Here is a 25,023-nt window from a genome sequence, read left to right as displayed (position 1 = left end):
TATGTCGGGAAAAGGCCGTTCTACATCTCGCATGGCGCTATGCAGTTCCGGGACGGCAGTGCAGGATCGCGGGCTAATCGATACGTGGAAGCAGCCAAAAGCAATCATATGTCGTAAGTCCTCTCTTTTCTTCTTTTCCGCCAGCCAGGGAGCGGACCGGAAACTAGGTAATTGGCAAACCACACTACATGACAATCCCCGGATTCCAAGACCCCCCAATGCCCCCGCCCCCCAACCTTGGACATCGAGGAGGATTGGTCGAGAGACCCTTGACTCTGCCTTGCCCATCATTGACACACTGGTTTCTTCTTCCCACTCAATACTGACCTGTCTATTTGTTGCGTGATCCTCCCGGGATGCCTGGCAGATCGGACCAATGAGCAGGCGTTTCTCATAGAAGCCATCCTATACGCCTGAGCGAATGGAATTGCAAAGAGTGTCGGTGCTACGCAAACATGCTTCACTCCCTCTGACTCTCCTCCGCCAAGCCGAAATTCAAAGAGGCACAGGCGGTAGTTTTTTTTTTTTTTTTTTTTTTTTTCACTTTGCTGCTTTTTTCCTTTCTTCTTCGTCTTCCAACTCTTGTTACTCGCTCGTATGGACGGTAGGGGTTTCCGTGTTATTTATTACTGATCATGCTTACTTACCTCTTAACCCCCATCCAACAACAATAAACCAGAAGCGGTGAAGCCTGTATTTGCTGTATTGGGGAGGCACGACAGGCTGAGTGAGCGAGAGAAGAGAGAGATAGAGAGAGGCTGCTTCGCCCCCTCCACCACCTCGGCCACCAAAAATAACTCGATATGTTTTATGTTTTGTAGAGACGCCGCCGTACCTGCGTTGGTCCTGTCGCTTGTTATGGCGGCTGTAAGACTGTGCAAGTACGTAGTTTGCTCCTTAGGCTTGCTTACCCTCTCGCGCACAACACAGCCCAGCCTGCCTACCGGCTAGCCAGCCAGCCAGCCACAGCCTTGGTGGTGATGGACGTTGTTGTTGTTGTTGTCATTTTGGCATGATCTGCAAAAGCCTGCCGCGAACGTGGAAAACAAGGTACGCGCATGCATAAGCATTACGTACTATAGGTGTGTAGGACGAAAAGAAATATTACATCCAGCCTGCATCTTTCTGTATGACCAATACTGAGGATAGCCGATATTGTCGTTGGTTCTGTTGCGAAACTCCTATTTCGTTACTGTGTTTGGTGAAGGAGGAGGAAGGCAAATTTGGCTAACAAAGTCAGTCATGAGAAGAAGTCTTGGGGTGGTGGCCCCCCTCCCCTCCCCGACGGGCCGCATGGGGCAGCACACGAGAGAAAGAAGGATCAGAAACGGATGGCGAAACAAGCGAGCGGGTGGGAGAAGGAGACAGCGCTTGCGCAAGCAAATGGGAAGCCGTCTGTGGTCATATCATACCAGACGCCTTTGGAGAAAATGGATCTCGTTCCATAGGGCCTCGCCAGGCCACGACCGCCTGCATTGTGTACATATGCATTCTTACGGGTTGAAGTCAAGTCATGTCATATCATGTCATGCGGCCCCGTTGGCGGCCGAAAAGACGACGGCAGCGACGACCGTTCGCTGTATTCCGTAGCAGTGCAGCAGAAACAGAAGCAGAAGACACAAATTTGTATGCGCGCGTGAGTGTGGATGAATGTATGCGCGTGCTCTACTCTGAGAGTGCCAGAGAGCCGGCCTCTTGGGGTTGCATTGAGAGGGGGTGTCGCATGGTACATAGCCCCAGCATTGCATTTCCGAACCACGACGGTGGAACAACTCTGTTGTCTTCTTCTTCTGTGATGAACCTGTGACGAAAAATGCCATCTAACTTCGCTTCCATGCATTGACTCGGGTCGATGGGTTGGATGGGGAGCCTTGGATGGCGGTGCGTGAGCCCGGGCCGAAGGCGAGCCCAGACGGACGGGCCAACTCCCTCTTTCACAATGCACAATGCGCAGCAGTTTGCGAATGGGCAATTTGCCCCGAAGAAGGGTTGCTCCGGGCGCGGCCCTATGGGAGCGTCGTGTTGGTTCTGGTTCGAAGCCTGTGCTTGCAGAAGGATGGGTGGATGGGCTGCTTCGCTCGCTTCTGACTTACCTACTTTTCATAGTTCCCAGGGGGGTGTTTCTCCATCGGGTCAAATCAAATTCAAAGGAATTGGATCTTTTTTTCTTTCGTGCTTGGTTGGGCGTGTGTGGTCAGTCGGTCGGTCACGTCCTGGCATCAATGCCATGGGATCGTTGAAAAAGTCCAGAGGTAGTCACTGGGAGACTGGTAGGCAGGCAGGCATAGGGCAGGACAGGGGTACGTGATAGGTAGCGATAGGCAGGTGAAGAAAGGGAGCTGCAACCTCACATCCTTGCTCATCCTTTTGTCTGCTGTCTGTCTATGGGTAGGGCAGTACAGGCAGAGTTGAGCATAGTTTGCTATAATCATCCTTCGACCCAGCTGCAAGGATGAAGGATGCGCATGTGTCGCAAATGTCAAGTTGGTTTTCCCGTTTGGCAGTGGAAGGGGGGCGCGGACAGACGATTGTATCTGCATTTCTTCTACCTATTTGCCCTCCTTCACTCCGCTCGGGGTCTATGCCTATCTGGGCGTGGGACCCTCAGGCCCAGAGGACTTGGCGGTGCTCTATTCGCCTATTATTTGCTTTGAGGAATAACTCCCCCAGCGGTGGAGAAAACTGGAGGAAACTCCTTGCTTCAGGAAAACGGTCCAACAGCTTGCTCCCGTTCACCCATATATCGGCACTCCTTTATGGGGTCCTCCAGGTTTCCCTGGATCGTCTCAAGGCTCGACACGAACCAGGGGGGGCGGGGCGTAGGGCAGAACATACCCCCCGGGAAGGGTCAGGACTGGCGATTTGCCGCCTGCTCACTTACTCATGAGTGACTGCTTTGTTTGCTGACTCTCTGCCATGCCATGCCCTGCCCGTGCGTTCTGGGACCAGCTAAGGTAGGTAGGCATGGTCGACTGGATTGCTAACCGCTGCAGAGGCGCTCGTGCGGGCAGTAATGCGGGTAAGATTTTGGTTCTCTTGGTACACACGTTCACAGTGCGTGCCCTCTACTGGCTGGGATGTGTTGAAGGTTTTGTTTGCCAGTCTTCTCGCTAGCTAGCCTAGCTCGTGGAGGAGACGATCCATGTACGTTGGCTGTTGTTTTCTTGTGATGGTAATATTTCCACGTATTTTGATTGAATATGACAAGTCAACTATATGTTCCTTTCACACACACAATCACCATTTTTCCCCGTGTCAACTAGTTCGTAAATTTGAAGGGGGCCGGCCGTGATTTCCCTGTTCCCCTGGACCAACGACGCCATGCTAGAAACCACACGAGAAATACCCGTTTGCTCTTTGACGTTTTCTTCCTCACGCATTCGAGTCAATATCTTGCTGTAAAGACTCCAGACTGAAAACCGGACAAAAAATCAAATGAAGAAGACATGTACCCGTAAAACCAATAAATAGCCAACCCCAATAATACCCAAGCGCTTGCCATAATCCAGCCCCCGAGTCTCTACCTAGTAGTACAAGAAGTTCATCATTATCCATGAGAAATAAATTCCAAGTTCCGTTCATAAGCTCGGGTTCGTCGTTGTGATAAAATGTAATAGTGTGTGAGAGAAAGCAGCCATCTCTGTCCTGGACAGGGCGGACGGATGTCTGCGGTGGTGTAATTATATATAGACTCGAGTGTGCTTAGCAACAGCCATATATGGTAGTAGAATCGAATAAGAATAAGTAGTGAAGAAGAGTAATATTGGAACGGGTGTGATTCCGATGGTGTGATGATGGACTCCTAGAGACTTTGTCGACGAGTAGGAGTGACAGATTGCGTTCGATGGTGCGACTCGTCCTTGGACAGCCACTTCATTGGAGCGCAGCAGGAGCATTCGTCCTTGCCCAGGTTCTCGACGTATAGGCCAGCGTCCACGGCCTTCTGCTTGATCGTTTCGCGGTCGCGCGTCCTCTGGTCCACTGGAGAAATAACCCAGGTTAGTTCAGCTGGCCCGGATGTCATAACCCGACAATGACGCTAAAAAGGGGAGTGAAAATACTTACGAAGCCGCAATGCATCTTGCCGGTGCTCCTCAGATACCCAAGGATAGACCACAGCCCACTCGGGATACAAGTTGACAAAGTTGAAGAACCCTTCCCTCCGGTGCTTCTGCTCCCGCTTCTTGACGACCTCGAGCGCGACGTGCCCATTTGGCATGCCGATGTACCGCTCCGTCTCTTGGTCGAGGTGCGGCAACATCTTGTTCTGGCGGTAAAAGGAGCCCTGCAGCCCTTGTCTAGTGCGGTCAAAGTCCGGGTCGGGAAAGGTGATGTCGAAGAGTTCCTCGATCACGTTCCAAGGCTTCCTCAGGTCTTCGAACTGGTAGCGTATCCAGCACGTCTGTTCCCATGGGTACGGCTTGTTGCAGTGGCCCTGGTTCTTCGACTTTCGTCCGCCGCAGCTGCCGCCCCCTCGTTGAGGCGATAATGGCGCGAGTCTCTCCTTTTTGATGTGCCCGCCAACTACGTGTCGTAGCACATGGTAGCGGCCATACTCAGAGGGATAGCTGCTGTAGCTCTCCCTCTTGATAAAGCGGGATGGATGATGTTCTATCGAGCTCAAGGCCAAACTGCGGCGGCCGAAGAGCCCACGGTTGTATACACGATGCCTGGGCTTCTGATGAAGAGTGCCGCTTAGTGAAAGCCTCGACAAGGCCTCAGCTGCGATGGGGTCCGCAGACTGGTCCGGGGTGGAAGTTCCAGTGGCATTCTCGGCTACCGACACATCTGTTGAGCTCCTGCGCCGGTCAAGCTGGGCTTCCAACCCGGGCGACGAACAGGGCGTCGGTCTCGCAGATGAACTGAGGAGCTGGGCCGGGCCAGGCAGGGAGGTCCTCCGTTGCTCCGAGGAAACCGGCTGTAGTAGCCCTAACGGCCCGGGACTGGAATACATCTGGCCGGACGGCGGTGATGACTTGTGGTGGGCAGGCTCTAATGGCAGGGCGTAGAAGTTCAACTCCGGGAGTTCTGACCTTCGGCGTGGTGTGCGAGGCGACGAGGGCGCTGTCGATGCGGCGTCCGATTCTGTGTAGCACGACTGTGCCGAGCCTGGGGTGGTGGACGAGCTATCCGAGAAGTCGTGGGAGAGCGTGGAGTCACGCCTGTACTTCCATTCCTGCACGGCGCTGGATTCGTCGACCTTCTGCATAGCCTGGAGAGCCAGCGGGCGAAGAGAGGAAGCTGAGTGCATTGGCAAGCTCTGTATATGCGGCTCCGTGCTCATCTTTGCTGAGCTGCTGTGGCGCACAATCCCCATGTCGCAGGGATATGGGTAGGAAAACTGGCAAAGGGGACAATGCAATATGAGAAAAGGCTTGGATAGCAAAACGACATCAACACCGATGGTTGAGGTGATGGATGACGAGGAATCGGGGGATCTTATAAACGAACTAGTGTGGTATGGCACGGAAGAGGGACAGAAGCGGAACAAATGGGGTTGGCAGACCCCAGTGTCTAATATAGACTGCCAACAGTGTTACCGACAGGAAGGTTCGCCTATAGAGGGTGTGTGTGTGTGTGAGTGACTCGATTTGGAGGGCAATGTCTGTCGAATCCGACCAGGCCCCAGGGAAATAAAAGATGGACGCCCCGGGGGGTGCTGACAGCGCAAATGACAGCGGCATTGTCTCTCCGCACTCTCAGGTCCAAGTTCGAACCAGGAAGAAAAGAAAAAGAAAAGGCACATAGGCCTCACCTGTTTTTCCTAATACTTGGAAACATATAGCTAGCCATGATCCAGAAATGTCGCAGCCTCTTTTCTGGATAGGTTGAGCCACTTTCTGCACCAGCACCCAAAGATGGGAGGATGGCGCTGGAGAGCGAAGTTGCTGCGCGGAGGAATTGCAAGTAAAAGCAGCCCGCTGTCGTGGATACACCCCAGTATAGAGGAAGCGAGTAAGCATGTGCCAGATCCATGTATCTTTACGCAAGGGGGGAAGACTTGGGCCGAAGGAGACCCTTGTCTCTGAATGGTACCGGTAGACATGATACATCCCACCCCATGCAAGATATCGATAGCAGCGCACATTTGGGGCATGCTTATCAACGACGCCTCCCCATGTACGTGACAGCCATGAGCATGGGCAAGTACGGTTATTGTTGTTTGCATGATCCTTACCTTACCGTTGTCCGTAGCGTGTGCCACTGCGGCCACGATACCTACCTGGCACGGCTCCCCCCTCGTTTTTGTTTTCTTTCTTTCTTTCGCAGCCAAATGCGTGCGAGAGAAGACGAGGTCGTTGCAGCATTGTTATGCCATGGCCGATCATGCCATGTCCGCATTTTGACTGTCAGACAGGAACAGCTTACACTGTGCAGATGTGTCCTGGCACCTGCGATGTGATGGGCGAGGATGGGCCTGTAGAAATCCTGCCCGTGTTGGCGGTAACCAATGAGGTTGCGCGTGAGCACGGCGCAGCCCTGGAAACATGTCCCAAAGGGGGAGCAGTCGTATGCGGGTTATATGTGTGCGCGTCTTTAATGAGTAAAAAAAAAAGACGGGCCGGAGTTTCTCTGCGACCTTGCAACTTGCACTTGGGGTTGCAAGAAAATATGCAGTTGGTTCGAAGCCCGAGCACGAGATAGGGCAGCCAGCTCACGGGTCCCTGACGAGCCTTGCTGCCAGCCCCCGCGACGAAGCGACCCGGGCGGCAAGTCATTCCAAACCGGACCGTGGCTCATTTGGCAAATCTCTTGCTGGCCGAACAGGCGTCTAAGTCTAAGCCCTGAAGGATGAATGCGCAAAACCAACAGCAACAACAACAAACTGAACCCCCAACGTCGTTCGACCACGTAGGTCAGGTTCAAAGGCGCGCGGCAAAGGCGCCCGTAAGCGCAGCCGACGGCAGCCCATTGGCCAGCCGAAGTGAGGAGGTCTGGACTGGGTCGAGACTCGGCCCGGGCTGGCGGGAGGTGACGGGAGGTTGGACAATTTCGGTTCATCCCCCCGTCCCTCGACCTCGACCCCCATGTCGCCCTTTTTTTCTTTTCTGTTGTCGCGCTCATGCACTCCCCCCTCCTCTGGCACACCCTACCCCATTCCAATGAAGATTACCTAGGTATCTGCAGCCAAGCAGGATCTGGTTAGGCATGATTTGCCCGGGCTGTGACGCCCACTGACCAATTTCTGACAAGTCGTAGAATTTTAATCACCCATCATCGCCTTCTCCCCCCGCCAAGTACAAGAGGGAATGTACCTGACCAAGGCACTTACTTACATTGTGCTCGTGACGATGCGTCGATCGTCCAAATCCCGCCAGAGCCCAGCGGGGAAAAGCAATGATCAATGTTCCCAAGATCGTGACGGACCAGCGACCGGTGAATGCATCCCCACGCCTTTGTAGTCTAGATGCGGAGACTTGGACCCAAGCCATGTGTGCATCAATATTGGGGTAAGCATAATACTTCGTGCATCTATCGTGGACGGACTTTTAGCAAAGCGCGAGGCCAACAGCAACGTGGCGCGGATCGTGGATCTTGAATTGTGTAACTTAACCAGTGTAAGCACTTCCCACTGATCGGGTAGTCGGCAAAGGCCAAAGAAGCCGTTTGTTGCTCACTCTGAGAAAAGGTGGGCAAAATAGAAGACCGAGAAAAGGAAGGAACGGGTGGACAAAAAGCCCCCAATTTCCCAGATCTCCCGTTTGACAAGCTATCAATAGACATAATGGGGTAGCACTAGGACACAAAGTTTAACTGACGAAACGCTGCTGCACGTTATACAAAACGTTGCCGCCACCGAGAGCCCAGAGGTCCACCCCGAGCCTCATCCATCTCCCATCATCATCTCCACAAAGATCTCGATGTGTATCTCTGGTGTTCAACGTCTCCAGATAGCTGGATACTTTTTCAGCTAGTCAAGTGTAGCTTCTTCCATGGCATTCACCCATACGACCTTAGATCCCCAACCCGTTAAATCTTGTCACCACAAGACTATTGCCCGGTGGCAACCAAGTTGCAGAGGGGAACAAATAGAAGAAAAGAAAAACGCCGTCGATGGATCAGTATTAGTAGTTAGTAATCGCTATTCAAGTCCTCAGTATGCCTATCGGACCAGAAACCAGGTAGTCAATGACAGCCTTGGCTTGCGGCCCATGGTTGCTTTTTCCCACCAGATCTCATTAGATCGACAAATCGACGCCCTCTTCTCACCTTAGCACACCGAAAAAGGCCCCTGCTCTGGGCCTTTGCCTGCCCCTCGACAAGAGAGCTGAAACAAAGCCGTCAAGGATGGGGGATTGGTGCCTCAGCAAGAAAAGCCGAGACAGCCTGCGTGTACTACGCAAGGCAGCTTCTTGGTAATGGTGAAATGACCTGCAGCTGGGAGTGCCGGATCGACAGCCACACACGCGCTGTTTCCCACGCAATCGGTCAAGCCAGTCACTTACCCCCCGACTAGCGTCATGCCACGAGAGAAGAAAAAAAGGAGACCGACCGACCGCCTCCTGTACATGTGGGGGGAAACCAGGCTGAGGTCGTCAACTGTGTCGTCGCCGGCGACGGCACATCGATGGTATCATATGATTTCATCCACCGATGTGTGAGAGGAAACAAAAACAAAAGCGAGAAACCAGACAGATGATCTGATGAAGCCCATCACTGACAACGGCTATTGCAGTATCGGACTTAAGGAAAACTACCTGCTGCTTTATGACCTTACCATTTAGTCCCCCTGGGTTCTAGTGCTTTGTCTGTCTCATCCTTAGCTTCGAAAAGCAGGCCGGGATGCTGCTGTATGCATAAGGATTGAAGAAGATATCCTTCAGCTGAGACTAGCCTCTGCTGGCTGCCCCATCTGCGACATGTCATATACACATAACATGATCGAATATTGTGGCAAGCTATCGATCGACGACTAGATTCGCGAGATCTTGGATCTTGGGGATCTGACAATGAAACCAGCAAGAAGAGGGGCGCATGTATTACGCACTTCTACTCCTACAGATCCCAGAAAATCGGCCATACGTCCGCCGCCCAAGCTACGGATGGATTGGGAAGGCCGCTCGGAGACTTCTCTTGATCTCCATCTTCCTCTCCTCTCTGTGGTGGCGCCACCTAGAAGCCGGGGGCAGGCAGGAACCAGGTGACATGACAGGCCTCTCTCCCCATGCCATCATTTTAGCAGCACTCTAAAGCTTGTATTTGCCCGTATTCCCTGCAGCACCACCGCTCTGCGGCTGGCTGTGACTATCCCCTTTCTCGACAACAACGCCGAGTCCTGCACGGGCGTCCTCAAGCGTCCCGCTGCCCAGCGACGATACAAAGTCCTCGTCGCCGGAGAAGCGCCTGGGGGGTGGAATCAGTGGATGGACGGTATGAGTGGCAGAATAAGCAAGGAAAAAGAAAACCGAAAGATGAGTAAACAATAAATCACACTTACCATCCCCTCTCCTCGCCGCCTCGCAGAAAGGAGCAGTCCGAATTTGCCTCACAGTCCCAGCCACCGCACACGCCGGATCCATCTGCCCAAGTGCTCTGGGCTGTTTCGGGTAAAGCTACATCGCGAACGTGAGATGCTTGCGAATCTGCTGCTGCTGCTTCGGTCATTGCTGTCTACACAAGCATGTTAGCCAAGACGTTCCCCAGATCCCCCCATGTAGTAGTAAGCATTAGAGCAGCGTGTGTATATTTGTTTTTGCTGTGTGTTTTGTTTCTTTTGGCTCGTTAAACATACCTCTCCCCGTCCACTACGACGACGACGACGGTAAACGCTCAACCCGCAAGTAAAAGCCCCAAAGTCCTCCTCGTCGACGCGGGCCGGCATGCGCCCCGTCAGGACCCGCCCCAGCGCGATCACGACGGCGGCGTGGGTGTTGAGCACGACGGCCCTGTGGCCCTCGGTGTCGCTCTGCGCGACGATGGCCGCGACGGCCGCCGCGACCCGCTCGTGCAGCTGCGCGATGGACTCGCCGCGCCGCGCGGGCGTCACGCGCGAGACGTAGGTCGGGTCCAGGGGCGACTGGGGGAACAGCGCGGCCAGCTCCGCCAGGGGCGCGGACGTAGGGTGCTCCCACGGCGCGAGGCCGTACCATTCGCTGATGCCTGCCTCGACGCGGATTGTTCCCCTTCCCCCCTCCTTCTCCCCCTCCTCCACCTGTCTTTTCCCCCTGAGCCTGGTCCTGATTCCAAGCCTAAGCCTGGGGAGGAGGAGGCGGGGGCCGACGGTTGGGGGCGGCGCCCGTCACCTGCAGCTGCTGCACCACCCCCCTCCTTTAGCTTTGCCACAAAGGGGGAAATCGTCTGCAGGCAGCGATAGTAGGGGCTAGAGTAAACCTGATCTATTGGCGGATCGACCTGGAGTAGGTGTCGCGCCAGGTCATTGGCCTGATCGACGCCATGCGCCGTTAGGGGAGGATCGGTGGGTAGGCCAGTAGGCGACCGTATCGCCAACGAGTACGTCCCAGTGGCCGGGTCAACATTGAAGGCCGGACGAAACTAGGGGAATGAATCGTCAGCTTCTTCTTCTTCTTTTCTTTCTTTCTTCTCCATTCCCAAAATGACAGACGATCGGCCAAATATTTTCTTGGTAATGGTGATGGTGGCTCCGTGTGTCAGCATGTAGGGTGAGGCTCGCATTAGTCTCAGCCCGGGGCATCTTCTACAGGCAATATCTAGCAGCAGTGAAGCAACGGATTGAGACATTGGGGAGATTATAGGGTGGTGAAAGGGGGCATGCTGCAGCATCTCTTCTGCGGCTGAACGAACGGGTTCATCCAAACTGAAGTCGAAATAACTGCAAACATCGTCGTACCTACCCCATGCCGGGTCACGTAGATAACCTCTAGAGACATTCGAGAAGCGAACTAGTCAAGTTGCTCCGCAAATAGAAGAAGACGCCGGAGAACCCCTCAATCAAGGCCGCTGGAACTTGATTGCCAATGTCAGTTTCGAGAAGCCAAGGTGGAATACGCGTGGTGGGAGTAGACGGCTTGCGGCAAGTCTGGAAGTCGTTGTGGTGGTTGCGCTATGGACTCGACTAACATCGTCAGGGATAAGTTACTAGGTAAATAGTGGCACCTCGCTATTCTAAGCAGGCAAGAGAGCCCCGGTTCTTTATGTGGTAGTAGTCAGCTGGTAGAAAACGGCGACTGCCTCTGACGATTACAGTGACAAGTGATGAAAATCGAGATCAAGCAAAAAGACAACGCCCTGTTCATCGGGCACCGACATGAGCGGAGCGGCCTCCATCACGGGAATGATCAAGGTACTGGAGAAGTGCATTTAGAAGTGGATCACGTGGCCGAATACAGGGAATCGGACCTCGGCTCCGCTCAACCAATCAACTTGCCTCTCAAAGTCCGCATGTAGTAAGTCGTATAGAATCCTCTCTTCCCCGTTTTAGCAGGACACACCAGTAAATTGTGACAAGTTGATCGATACCCAAGTGTTGCGAACGATGATGGTAACGGTCATATAAGAACAATCTAATTCTTCATAGCTAGTACCTAGAACATGCAACCCTGAGAAGACCATCAGATAGCCTCGAGAGAGAATGAGTAATGCCTAAATCAGCCCCCTATACATGATAACTCCTTGCGTAACGCTCATCAAAGAAACCCCACGACTCCGAGGACCTTCCCTTCCCATGTATCATGTTCTCCCTGTTGCGCCATGGATAAAACCTAGAAAAACAAACCAAAAACTGCCACCCAGCTTATCCAGTTTACATGATAGCACAAGACGATGCCATTGTCCTGGCGCGCCGCCGACCAGCACCGACGCCTTCTTCGTCCGCATGCAACTGCTGAGCCTCCCGAGCTCTGCGCCTCCTGCGTCGGATGCCGGCACCGCCTGCACCGGCCTCCTCAATGGCCTGCATGTAGTCGGCCCATTTCCGCTCCAGCCTGCCCGCAGCGAGGAAATCGCCTTTCAGGACTCTCTTCGTATGCTGGTCCACAGTTTGTTGCCAGCTGTACAGGCACTTTAATCCGACAATCTCCGTTGGGTAGGTTGGCGTCGCACCCGGCTGACGGATCTCGGCATTCCAGGAGAGCACCTCACGAATGCCAGTCCAAGACACCATGGAACAGTCGTACACAACCAAGCGCAAGCCAACAGACGGTCGCGCCCCGCAGGTTGACGAGCGGGCGGCGCGAGATCGAACCATGGCGGAAGCTTCTGCCAGTACAAGATCGCCGATGCGAGTATTGTCCATCTCGATGTTCTTGAGGCTGGTACAATTCTTGATGACCGGTATCATGCCCGTGTCACTGATGTTCTCGCAATAGCCAACAGACAAGTGCTCGAGTTTCGGCGCGCATGGAGCTTTAGCAAGATGTCTGGAGAGAAAGCCGTTCGTGAGATCGGTCAGGTCCTCCAACTCAAGGTGGGTAAGATGCGGAGTGCTGGCCACAATAGGCTCCAGTGCGGAGTCTGTTATGGCACTACAGCCGCTGAGCCGCAGCCCTTCGAGTTCTGGCAGCAGATGGGCCAGAGCCTCGACACCATGATTGGTCAAGCTCTTGCAGCGACTCAGGTCCAAGTGACGCAACTTTCTCGCAGGCACAATTGGCCTGTCTGTGAGTATATCTACAGAGGGTCTGATGCCATGGAGCATGGTTCGAAGCGCCTCGTCATTCAACTCTGTGCAGCCGCTCAAGACTAGGCGCTCGAGGTTGTTTGTTTCAAAGATGGCCTTGGCGACTTCCAGGTTGTCGAAACCCCTAATCTCTCCAGCCCGCAGATCCCGAAGTTTGGGGCAGCCAAGAACCACCATCCTGATGCCCTTGGCATCCATTGATTTGCACCAGGAGACGTTGAAGGTCTCCAACTGCGGGCAGTGCTGAGAGACGATCTTGCAGGTGCTGTTGCTCACTGCAGGCAGACCAGTAAGATTGAGGTTTGTGAGTCGTTGGTTGGTCTTGATCAGAGAATGCAAAGTGGCTCCTGGGAGGTTGCGGCAGCCTTCCAGAGTTGCGTTGATTAGGTTCTGGCATGCCTTGACGACGACCTCGGTCTTTCTCTCGTGCTCGACTTGGACACAGCCCCTCAAGTTGAGGTCTTTGATAAACGGTCCGGCGGCAGTGATGATTTTAGCCAGGGATTCAGCAGGGATGTCTTGGTAGAACTCCGAGGCGTCGAAGTTGGTCCACAACTGGCCATCAAAGCAATAACTGTGGAACTCCTTGTTGAGTATTGATATGCGAACAAGCTCTTTGGGTTCCAAGTATGACAATATCTGCACCCGTATCTCGTCGGGCATATTGGCCCAGAAGTCGTAGAGAGGCTTTCGCGTGGTGCCGGAGCGGGAGCGGGTCACAACGTATTCGGGAGGCAATGCGATTGAGCTCGGTGCCAGGCATGGCGAAGACCCATTGGCAAGTTTTCGCACGGCAAGCCGTGTCTCGTATTCCCCAAAGTTGGGGAATTCGGTCGTCGGTGTGCCGGGAGAGGTATGGGCAAGGTATCCAGGAGATGACGTGCCCGATGGATACTGAGCAAACGGCGAGTTGCCCGAGAGACTAACGCAGGACAAGCTGCCCCGAGTAGCATAGGGCGATCGAGACGAGCCGGAGCGTTTCAGCTGGCGTAGCGAAGACGAAGAAGAGATACGCTGAATCTCTTGCAGAAGCCGTTGGCGACGCTTTCCTCTGATGGGACCCTCTGGTTGGGTTATACCTGGTGCTTCCTCAATCACCATCTCTTCAACCAGGCTCGGAGGGGCCTGTGTATCCGCCGTGATGTCTGCCATGGCTGTAGTGATGAGCAGGTATGTGTGTGTACGGTAACTCGGCAAAAGCAAGGCGCGCAGCACAAATGCTAAAGACAGAATCGATCAGGTAAGCAAGCCCCTTCACAGCAGCATTCCCTCCTAATATCAGCAGTAGATGCTGCTGTTGGTAGGACAGAACCGGAAGAGATGGGTTGGAAGCGGGGCGAGCAAGTGATTTGGAGAGCGAACGAGTCTAAAAGTGAATGATTGACGTTTACAAAAGAGTTAAAAGCGGACAGTGTCTCCCAGCGCTGTCCCAGTTAGGTTTCTAGATGCAGGAACAATTCCCTGGAATATCTAGACGGAGGGAGAATGAACGAGGGGGGCCTTCTTTAAGAGAAGATAGGATGGAGCAAGTCGGGGTGCCTGAGACTTGTATAAACTAGAGGCTGAGAATTCCGACGAGGCGAGGTGCAGGTGGAGCGTGGAGCGTGGAGCGTCGGAAGAGACAGCTCCTGCTAGTAGCAGCAGATGGATATATAGGTAGCCTGTAGCCAAAAACCGTTTGAAAAGACCTCAAAACAGATCCACCGATGGAGAGGTGTGAATGGTCGAGTTTCTTGGCTAGGCCCGGGGAAACGACGTGCCTGTCTCCTGTTCTTGGCTCGTGTTGAGTCTGGCGTGGCAGCTACTGGGCTCTAGCAGTTGACTCGGTCGGATCGAACACGAAGGACGGCACTTTTTCAGCTGACTCGCCCGGTTATATAAACGAGTGGGTGAGCATATTAGGTGCGCGCATATGAGGGATGGATTTGAGATAAGCCTCCCCCGTCTACCCCGTAGATGCACCTTGTTGAAGCTCTGGAGAAGCAAAGCAAAGTTAGGCAAGGGTTGTGTATCAGTGATTGACCCTCGAGATGCAATGGGCTTATCACGAGAAGCCTACAATCAACATGGCAATATTTGGTGGAACACACCAGGTAACGGCTCCATTACTGCCCATCTGACCATTCCCAGTGCAATTCGGACGGGAAACATCCAACCATCCAGAACCTCGGGCGTTATCGTGGAGAAAACAAACACAAGGGATCCAATAGAGGGGCAGCAGAAAGGAGGGACGCCAATGGTGGGGGAGGGGGATGCAGGCCGACAGGGGCAAGCCTACTGGAGGGCCTGGAGGGCCCGGAGGGGCAGGAATGCTCTTGTTCCATGCATGGCGTGTCTTGGCGCTCCTCCTCCTCCACACCTCCATCGTTCCAATGTGATGCCCGACTGTGCGCTTGACTTTGTCCAGCGCCCCGGCTGCTTTATTCTAACCCCCATCCAGCTACTGTGCTTGTCCAGCTGAGAAACGGGTGGTAGTGGTTCAGATGGTCAGAGGTATGCAGTATGTATGTCCAGGAGAGGCCGGGTTGGATCATGCGTGTTGCCCCGGATGGCCATCGGCTGTCCTTATCTTGCTCTCTTATCAAATCACTTGCACGAGACCTTGTCATCAGGACATCTGCCAAAGTAACGTCGATTTGAAATTGTCTCGCCATTCGAAACAGGCTCATTCCTTTTTGACTTCCCCATGGGCATAAATAAATCGGCTGGTTGGAATTTGTTGCGACGGAAGAAAGTGTACGGCAAGAAGCATGGCCCGCCATACTGATCTGAGGTGATATGCTTGCTGATCTTGCAGGCTCGCATCCGGAACCCCGACTTTTCTTACGTTCAGTAATACATATGTAGGTAAATAGACCTAGAGCCACAACCCATATGGACTGGAAGTCTGGCCGTCGTGCCGGTCCAGCGACGGCCTGGCCTGGCTGGGCCCCCGGATCACGACGCTCAACAAGACCGTCCGTCACCTTCCCATAATGGCCTGGGTGCCGCAGCCATCTTTTTCCGATAGCACCTGAGCTCCAAGCACTAGAGTTGATTTGTGGGACTCTCATGCAGGAGTTGGCTGCAGAAAGGCCTTCAACGGGGTCCCTTCGTACAGATGCGCTACCGTAGGTTAAGGGGTTCAAGCCTATGAGACCTACTTCTCGAGCAAGCCACATCTGCTTCGCTCTGCCCAAGACAGCCTCCCGCATTTGGTTCTGCCACGGAATATCATGCCTGCAAACCACTATACCAACTCCGTAAAGCCAAACGTTGCTGGAGATATCGTGGAAGCCAACCACATACATTTTCTGTTAGTATTCAATCTCGAGGAACGCTGAGCCGCTAGACTGAAGCATCTTCGAAGACGGCGCGCAATCGGTGAGGACCCGAAAGCTGGGGCAGCAAAAAGCCCCACCTGCCTCTCCAATTTCTTTCTGCTAGCTCCATCCCAGCCGGCTGGCAGGGTCCCTCTGCCTGCTCACATGAAGAGCATTTTGAGGGGGTTAGAAAAGGCCGGCTCAAGTCCAATATTTGATCTTTGGCGATGAAGGAAACAGTGTAGCTTATATGGTTTCCAGTAATTATGAATAAATGACACTGGCTGAAGTAGTGACAGTGCTGCATTGTTCGGTACGAGTGTTCAAGGTGCGAAACCACTGGTGGCTATATCGTAGAGCCGCCTATCTCAATGCTATCTATGACTGCTTCCCGCAATTACTGGCACATACCAAACGGCAGAGTTCATTCACTCTAAAGGAGATTGTATATGTACCCCAACTTCCATGTTGAGGCAATGCATTGTTCACGAACACTTGTGCACCAAGCCCCAGACTAAGCAGTGTACCGGCAGGCATTCCGCTAACAGACGCTTGGGGGCCAGAAACAGTATACCTACTTACATAACTAATCGCCCAGCGCATGATGATTGTCTTTTCGGTGCTTGTAGCACTTTGTGAACGTACATGACTCGTGACAATTGCTTGACCGCTCGGGTGGCTCTCAGTATACAGCTTTTCATCAAGAGAACCCCGACCTATAGGGTTGTAAGACGAGGCTGGCTCAAGCGACCTTGACTCGCGACGAGCAGAAGCTTGAAACGGGTGCTGCGAAGACGCGGGTGTCCTTGTATACGGCAGCTTCTGCCAGAGGATGAACAGAAGTTCGAATATCTGACGTCGGATAGTCACGAGCGTCCACCCACGCCCGTCTTCAGGGTACAAGGTTGTCAAGACTTTATCTCCGTAGTGACATGACATAGGACACAGTTGGGGTATTGGGCAAGCTCATTCTCTGATTGACCATATGTGATTCGATCGAGACAAGCATATAGTACTGGCTACTAATTCACTGAGTCAAACAATACCGATATACATTAAGCACTCGACCCGAAGTCCATATGTGTGACCTTGGACGGCATCGAAATGCCGATTGTCTCCTAGTATTATAACCCGCTCACGGATGCAGTGCGCGACTAGGTTCCCGAAATCGGTCTTTCCTATATAATATTCATAGTCACTTGCTTCTACATATTCCTTTCGATGCCACTTACAACCAGAAGTGCTCAAGGCAGTGATGCTAGCTACCTAGATATGCGTATCCCGGAATCATTTCTCCCAAGCTTGTTCCTATTTGTCTATGATGTCTGTTCAACGAGTCTATAGTCTATAAGTTTCCCTCCATTTCCCAGTGGGTGTGTATCGACCTGGTTCAATCAGGAGACTTGCGAAAATCCATTACTCGAAGTAAGTAGGTCGACTTCATACTGATACACACCGGGACAACCCCACATCAAGACCTGCTCGGGTAAAAGCGCATATTGCAGATGCCATTTGGTACGAAGAAAAGAACACTACTAAGTTATGGATCTCGATTGTTTCTATGTTGAGGTCTTCGCGCGCATCAAAGATTACTCGAGTTTTAGTTGCGTCATCTCTTAACGAAAGTGAAGTTGTTTCTTACGGCTGGAGAACACTTGATAAGCGTACCATCTGAGGTCTAGCAGTATAGGAAACATTTGGATTGAGCTTGGCATTGTATTTCCCTCGAGGAGGGCGAGCCGTGCCCCCACACTCCCCGACTATGATGCTCACTTGCACAACCAACTTGACGGAAACTGGAGGGTTGTATCTGATCTGTGTCTGAAAGTGTTTGCCGCCTATCAGATTGGATTGAACAACATACTGCAGCTGCAAAGGCAAACTTCCGCGGTCAAATCAGAGCGGCTCTGTACCACGACGATGATGTACTGCTGCATTCTCCTAGCACCAAAATAGCTTGACCTGCCCTATCGACTCCATATTCTCCCCCCGAAAGCCGCCTGTGGCGCGCTTCTTGGCACGTTTTCGAGAAGGGTTCTCAGTGGGGAATCGACCCCTACTCACTTAGCATCAACTCGCGAAGCGGGTCCAGCAGAAGACGATACGGAAGAGTAGAAAGACCTCTAGCCCTTTGCAGTTGTACCATCCCGCGAAAGGCGTGCAGGGTGACATCATAACACACGATGACGGCTTTCGGTTCTCGGTTGGATGCTGCTGTCGGTGAACCAGCAAGAGGGATCTATGGTGAGAATGGATTGGTATATCTACCAAGGCATCTGTCTGTTTTGCTTGCTGTCTCAAAACAACTGCAAGCATACACGACCCGTTTGACCTAAATATAAGTATTTTGGGGCATATAGCAGATCCATCCTATCAGAAAAATCGGGTTGTTGTGCCTGGTTGCTGGCTCCTCTACCTATTCCACTCTGGACTGCAAAGCCATTCACCATTGATTCCACAGCTTATCATTTCGGTTCTTTTTTTTCTCTTTTTCTCTTCTACCAGCCTCACTTTTTCCCCACCGAGGCGGGAGACTACCAAATATTACGACAGGCAAGACCTTGACCCAAGGGTCTAGCAAAGAAGGAAGGAAGCAAGCAAGCAGCATCTCGCTCTGATTCGCGGGCCAGTTACCGGATCAGCTGTCGCGCCAGGTCCACGTTGCGCTGGATGCCTCCTGTATGTAGGCCGCCTCATGTTGGCCTCCTCTTGTTGCAAGAGACCGAGACCACATAAAACTCACCGACCAGCAGATTTTCTGGTTCAGTGACCGGGGATTTTAAAGACGGAATCACTCTCGGTTCTCATTGGGCTTATGGTTTCCGTGATACAAGGTGCGGCTCTAGCCGTGTTGTTCAACCCGAGAGTTTTGACAAGTGGACTAATACCCATTGCTACACGTGCAGCAGCGTACCCAACCAACGGCTTGCTTGTTGTGTGTGTTAGACGGAAAACCCGGCACCTGCAATCTTCTTACTTTGCGAAGTAAAGCGAATAGCCCTACTGCTACGTTGTACGTGCAAGCAAGCGGACGCAAAAAAAAAAAAAAAAAAAAAGAAGAAGAAGAAGAAGAAGAAGCCAAGCCCACCATTGAAGAACAGGATCCCCTACCTTAGTGCATCTGCTTGGTTAGCCATTGGGACCGGAAAACCCTGACCTAGTGACAAGCGAGTGAGTTTGAGGAATCGGTTCCGCACGTTACCCTGCTGTTGGTAAAGCAACAGGCATCGTGAAGCAGTTTTAAGCACCTGACTAACATGACGAGGGCCCAATCATAGATCCGACAGGATTTCTTAACTCCCCGAGACTGCTCATGAGACGAAGAAACGAAGCCCAGTCAACAACCTCGGAACGCATCGTTCAATATCGCTTCATCGCATTCGTGGAAATCCAGTACAAGTATATATAAAGTATACATACATACCGATTGAAGGTACATGCTTGAGCGCCTACAAGACTTTTCTACTTCATATACCCTCAACAAGTGATCATCGTCGGGGATCCATTTGCCTTTACGAGGGTCCCCGCTGTTATTGCCCTTCCCTTTTCTCTCGCTCGCCTCTCTCTCTCTCTCTCTCTCTCATGAGTATGAAAAGAGAGCAAGCACCTTTTTTCTTTCTTTTCAATCACCTGGCTGGACCTCGGACTGACTCCATTCTTGGCCTACTTTCTTTTAGCTCCAGTCCCAGCTCATTTAAACTTGTACGACAACCAGCCCATTCCTCAAGGCTTCCGTCGCTGGCACCCGACCACTAAAAGAAAGGCTACCTGCCTAGCCTGCGAACCTAAGCACCTAACCTACTGGACTTTATTACCCCGCGCATTGCAATTTGACGCCCATCACCTGGTAGCCGCCATTCTCGTCAGTGCTGCATCCGCCTGACTGACTGTCTTTGCAGTGCACTGACTGGGCCCAACCCGCCTGCCTGCCACGCCCGCCACGCCTGCCCGCTCATTGTCGTTTTCGTGAGGCTTGGTTGGATTGGTTCGATTCCTACCCTAATCCTCATCGACCATTCCTCCTCCTCGGAACAGACGACTTGGCCCCCCCGCTTGCTCTTCCTCTGAGCTTCCACGCGGCCTCCTTGTATAATACCTCGACTTGCGATCAACTATGAAACATTTTCATGGGGGGAACCAGGGACACGGTGAGTTTTAGAATCGTTGCGACTCTAGACCTACAAACTCCCTACACCACTTTCGACCTTCCCCTCGGCGACTGCAAAATTTCCACACTGGTCCCAGCACCCCTCCTAAGAAACATTGCCTTGGAACCTCGCAGCTTTTAGGAATGGGCACTGATGGACATGGTTCGATAAAAGGCGCCGACTTCGACGACAAGCCTCATGATGGAGAGCCACAACGCGGCCGCGGCCGGAACAAGCTCTCGCCCACGCTGCAGATTCCCAAAAACCGAAGCACCGGCAACCTCGCCGTCGTTACCGAAGATACAGAGTCCCTCGACAGGCAGCAGCAGGAGTCGACATCGAGAGTGCGCTTTTCGTTTGACGCGGGATCAGGGCTTGGTGCAGACTATGACTCGGTCACAAGGTGCGAATACGTCCCCATTCCCCCTCCAACTCCTTCACTACTGCCGCCCATCCGAACGGTTATGCCCCGAGCTCGACTCTCCCCGAAGCACACCGTACATTGTACTCTGGAGCAGCAGACATGTGCCTGCTGGCTCAGCTGTGTTAGCCGTCTGTCCACCGTCCTTCCACCACCTGGGCTACATCACATGCACCAGGTGCCTTGCCTGCACTTGCTTACGCTGGTCACACTCGGCGTCTTGCACAGCCATTGCCTTACGCACCTGGCCATGCCAATGCCACATAGACAGAAATAAATATATCTTTTCACGAATATTGTATTGATGATTTGCGAGTACAGGTCTTCCCTCATAACAGACCACGATCATGGCCTCGGTCTATCTGGCCTGCGACGCATCCGCCAGCACCAGCCCATGCGTACTCCCACCTTACCATCCTCTGCTGCATCTTCACGAAGCCCCTCTGCCGGCATTCCGAGGTCGTCGTCCATGATCTCCATGATGCCTTCAGGCCTATCATCCGGCCCGGCCTCTCCTAGCTTCACCGAGGATCTTACGCGCTTCCCATCCGAATCGCTGCACTCTTTTTCGTTTGCACACCAGTCCGAAGACTTCATTCATAATCGCCAGAATGTCCTGAAGCGGTCGATAGAGTTTATGAGGGACAAAATGGGATGGGCCGCAGCCTCGAATGCGGCTATGGCGAGCGCACAGGCTAGATTAACCGGTGATTTAGAAACGCAGAGCATGCTCGATCTGCTGGCCAGGGCACAGCTGGTAGGTGCCGGTAACCCATCGAGTTCGGAGTCGGCGTTCGTATCCGGGGCGTTGACCGGCCCTGCTGAAGTGTCCGGGGACAACGTGTTTGACAAGGACTTCATTCCCAGAACGAGTAGTCCAGACTCATTCTTGACTCCCATGGTGTCCCCTGCCGAATCAAGAGCTCGCGTGGAGGAACCGGCAGCGGAAACACTTGCCAAGGCCAACAGGGAACAGGATTCGAAACCACAGGACACGGCAAAGGATCAGACAGATTCCGAAGCTTCATCTCGCACTCCTACAAACGAAAGTGCCGCCACCGCGACCACCGCCAAGACTTCGCCGCCATGCTCCAGAAAGCCTAGCCTGAAACGAACCTACACAGACGTGTCTCCTGTCTCCATGCAACAGAAGCTGATGGACGCCATGGCCCAGCCTTTCGTACATGGTCAAGCTGGGTCGACAATATCAGCCTATCCCGAGGCGCTACTATCTCCGGCGCTGTCGTCACAGCCTGCTTTCAATGGCCCTCCAGGCCTTGGCTCTGCGGTGCATGGGCACTCTACGAGATGGGTTCCTGCTGCGCAGGCCATTTTCACCACAGAATCGAAGCCCCCATGGACGATTGTAGCTGCCAATGATCTAGCTTGTCTTGTCTTCGGTGTCACCAAAGCCGAGGTTCGGAAGATGGGCATCTTGGAAGTCGTGCAAGAGGAGAGGCGTGCCTGGCTGGAGAGCAAACTATCGCATGCCGAACCTGAGTTGACTAAAGTCTCGACTCAAGAAACTCCCACATCACCACCGCCTACAAGTGGATCCAGTCTGTTAGGGGGTCGTGGAGGCATAACTGCACAATTACTAAGCAAGCCCAATTCGAGAGCGCAACCGCCAAAAGCCCCGCCTCGCCGAGCACAAACCGTCCACAGCGGAGATACGACGCCATCCAAGCCGCGCGTTGACAATAGTCATGGCTCGTCAAAATCGAGAGGTGTTCTGTTGTGTGGCGATGTGGTGCCAATCCAAAAACGAAATGGTGCAACCGGATCAGCAAGTCTCTGGGTGAAAGAGAAAAGGATAGGTCTGATATGGGTTCTCGAAGAGATCCACGAAGATGTCGCCTTTCTGACTCTGGATGAAGAGGGCACTGTTGTCAAGATTAAGGGCGAAACAGGGCCTCTGTTTGGCGATGAGATGCTGCAACCCGGCATGGATGTGGGTAGGCTTATACCTCGGATACCCCGCCAAGGGATCGATCCTCGCTACGGTGCTATCGACTATGCGCAAATCGAAAGACGTAGATATTTCACTTGCCGCAATAGCGGTATGGCCAACATTCCGGCCACCATTCACCAGACTCAAGGCGAGCCGGAGCTGCGTGTGTCAAGCTTTCCGCACATTGCGGGTATCGTGGTTGTGGACCCAGATGAGATGAAGATCAAGAGCTCCAATTCGGTCTTTTGTGGTGCTCTCTTCGGGTACGAAAAATCGGAGGGCCTCCCCATCAACACATTGATTCCCGATTTCGACAGAATCGTCAGAATTCTTATTGAGCAGGAAGGTGTCGACTTACACGACGGCATCGTCATACCAGAGCATAGTTTTCGAAAAGCCGCCGCATTCCACGCTGTCAGAGATGGGCGGCCTGATGCCGCAACCAATTTCCTCAACCCGGAAGGGCTGCCAGCCAAGCACAGGGATGGGACATCACTCAAGATCGACGTCCAGATGCGAGTCGTCAAAAGCGAAAGGCAATCTGGCAATGACAGTGGCGCGAGTGACGACGAGTCTTCTCCGGTAGAGGAAGCCATAACCACACACGGTCCGGAGATAGTGTATGCATTATGGATCACTTATTCCAGACACCTCCACGCGCCGAGAACGACCGCCACCGCAACTGGCTCACCGTATGTATCTGGCTCAGCAACACCACTGCACCAGCCCTCTCCCGGACAGACGACGGCACCAACACCACAGGACGTAGGGTCTGATTCCGACGAACCTCGCAAATCCTCTGCAGCTACAGTCTTGGCTCAACAACTCAAGGACGTTGCGAAGAGCGCTGCAGCTAAAATCACGGGCACGACGAAGCCCGAGCCGCCGGCGATGCCTGTTTCCGTGCCACAAGTCGTTGAGCCACACACAGGCAAGAAATCAATCGACGACTTTGTCATACTGGAGGAAATGGGCCAGGGCGCTTATGGCCAAGTCAAATTGGCCCGCTACAAGTATGGGGACGGTCGAAAAGTTGTTCTCAAATATGTCACCAAGCGGCGCATTTTGGTCGACACCTGGACTAGGGACCGACGCTTGGGTACAGTACCTTTGGAAATTCACGTCTTGGATTATCTTGGGAGGGACGGACTTAAACATCCCAACATCCAGGAAATGGAAGACTTCTTTGAGGACGACATCAACTACTACATCGAAATGGTACCTCACGGGCTGCCGGGAATGGATCTCTTCGACTACATCGAGCTGCGCGCCAACATGGAAGAAGACGAATGTCGCAGCATCTTCACCCAGGTGGCCAAGGCTATACACCACCTCCACATCAAGGCCAAGGTTGTGCATCGGGATATTAAAGACGAGAATGTGATTTTGGACGGTGAGGGCCATATCAAGCTCATCGATTTCGGCAGCGCAGCATACATTAAGAGTGGACCATTCGATGTTTTCGTAGGCACCATAGGTACGTCAACCCCATGCTATACACATTGTTACCGCGACGTGTGCTAACCGGCTCGCAGATTATGCGGCACCCGAAGTCTTGGCAGGCAAACCCTATGGTGGCAAGGAGCAAGACGTGTGGGCTCTGGGTATTCTTCTTTACACAATCGTCTACAAGGAGAACCCCTTTTACAGCATTGACGAGATTATGGACCGTGATCTGCGGGTCCCCTACACCATCAGCGATGAGAGTATTGATCTCATACGATGCATGCTCAACCGAGACGTATCACAACGTTACGATATTACGCAGGTACTTGACCACCCTTGGTGTCAAATGAACAAATAGGCAACGAGCACTAGAGCAGGGCGAAGCCTGGTATGACGACGCAGAGGGGGTTTGGAGGCTGGAGGAAACTTGGTAGGAAAGGACAACAAAGGTGCGCAAGGGCCCAGGGCGCGCGAGGTGCTTGATTTGACGATGATACCCCTGAAAGACCGCATTTAGGTTTTCAGTGCTTTGGCGCGATGGACGGTTCTCCAGATTTTATGAGTTACAGCATATTACGCAGCGCCAGTGAGTTGGAAGATCGGCATGGGAAAGAAGAAGAAGCAGGCAAACTGAGCATTTTGACGACGGCACAGATGCTTATGCGAGAAGGAACAAGTCATATACGTTCGAAACAACCTCCAGAGCGTCAAACGAATTTGCAGGAATCCCCGGTAGAATAGACTGTTTTGGTTCCCTGTTTCTTTGTTTGGTTATTTTTGCATAAGATACTGGAAAGCTTGCCGGCAGACAATACATAGGTGAGGAGTCGGCGGTAAAACTTCTTCTTCGTTGGCAACTGCATGAGATCAGGATTACACGGTCATGGCCAGATTCACATCAGATCAGAACCAAATAGCTTTAATGCTACATCATCAATACCATCGTCAGCTGTGCTCGCAACGTCGCGTGTGATCATTAATTGGTTACCTAGCTAAACCACCCACCTGGTACGAGACCAAAGTCGTAGCTAGCCAGCCACCCCTGAGTAGACCTTAAAACGCCTCTGGAATTCATCATATTCATATTCATCGTAGCTTCGTGAAAGACCCGATATAACTGCAAAGGAAACTAACCTCTTATCAGTTTAGATATAAGA

At 52.8% G+C, this 25,023-nt stretch overlaps 4 protein-coding genes across 4 annotated transcripts; 1 reads left to right on the top strand and 3 right to left on the bottom strand.

Moving 5' to 3' along the window:
* Nucleotides 1–3,802: 3,802 nt before the first annotated feature.
* PG985_007347 (uncharacterized protein) lies at nucleotides 3,803–5,251 on the bottom strand (the record flags this gene model as incomplete). The annotated part of the gene is made up of 2 exons (XM_066827116.1): nucleotides 3,803–4,008; nucleotides 4,066–5,251. The coding sequence occupies 2 exons, from the start codon at nucleotides 5,249–5,251 to the stop codon at nucleotides 3,803–3,805; spliced, it is 1,392 nt and encodes a 463-aa protein (XP_066684791.1).
* Nucleotides 5,252–9,188: 3,937 nt separating this feature from the next.
* On the bottom strand, nucleotides 9,189–10,494 carry PG985_007346 (Transcription factor tau 55 kDa subunit; the record flags this gene model as incomplete). The annotated part of the gene is made up of 4 exons (XM_066827115.1): nucleotides 9,189–9,345; nucleotides 9,440–9,612; nucleotides 9,734–10,172; nucleotides 10,223–10,494. Coding segments are annotated over 4 exons (1,041 nt in total), but the record flags the coding sequence as incomplete, so codon positions are not given.
* A 1,228-nt stretch (nucleotides 10,495–11,722) lies between these two features.
* Nucleotides 11,723–13,750, bottom strand: PG985_007345 (F-box domain-containing protein; the record flags this gene model as incomplete). The annotated part of the gene is made up of 1 exon (XM_066827114.1): nucleotides 11,723–13,750. One exon carries the CDS (start codon nucleotides 13,748–13,750, stop codon nucleotides 11,723–11,725), a length of 2,028 nt encoding a protein of 675 aa, XP_066684789.1.
* A 6,264-nt stretch (nucleotides 13,751–20,014) lies between these two features.
* PG985_007344 (uncharacterized protein) lies at nucleotides 20,015–24,224 on the top strand (the record flags this gene model as incomplete). Its single annotated transcript, XM_066827113.1, has 4 exons — nucleotides 20,015–20,048; nucleotides 20,190–20,451; nucleotides 20,791–23,638; nucleotides 24,003–24,224. 4 exons carry the CDS (start codon nucleotides 20,015–20,017, stop codon nucleotides 24,222–24,224), a joined length of 3,366 nt encoding a protein of 1,121 aa, XP_066684788.1.
* Between the last annotated feature and the right edge of the window lie 799 nt (nucleotides 24,225–25,023).

Source organism: Apiospora marii (genome assembly GCF_038362585.1).
Source record: "Apiospora marii strain CBS 49790 chromosome Unknown utg000004l_segment0_segment1, whole genome shotgun sequence".
Classification (NCBI taxonomy): Eukaryota; Fungi; Ascomycota; class Sordariomycetes; order Amphisphaeriales; family Apiosporaceae; genus Apiospora; species Apiospora marii.
The sequence above is the reverse complement of the archived record's forward strand: the minus strand, read 5'-3'. Positions and strand labels throughout refer to the sequence as shown.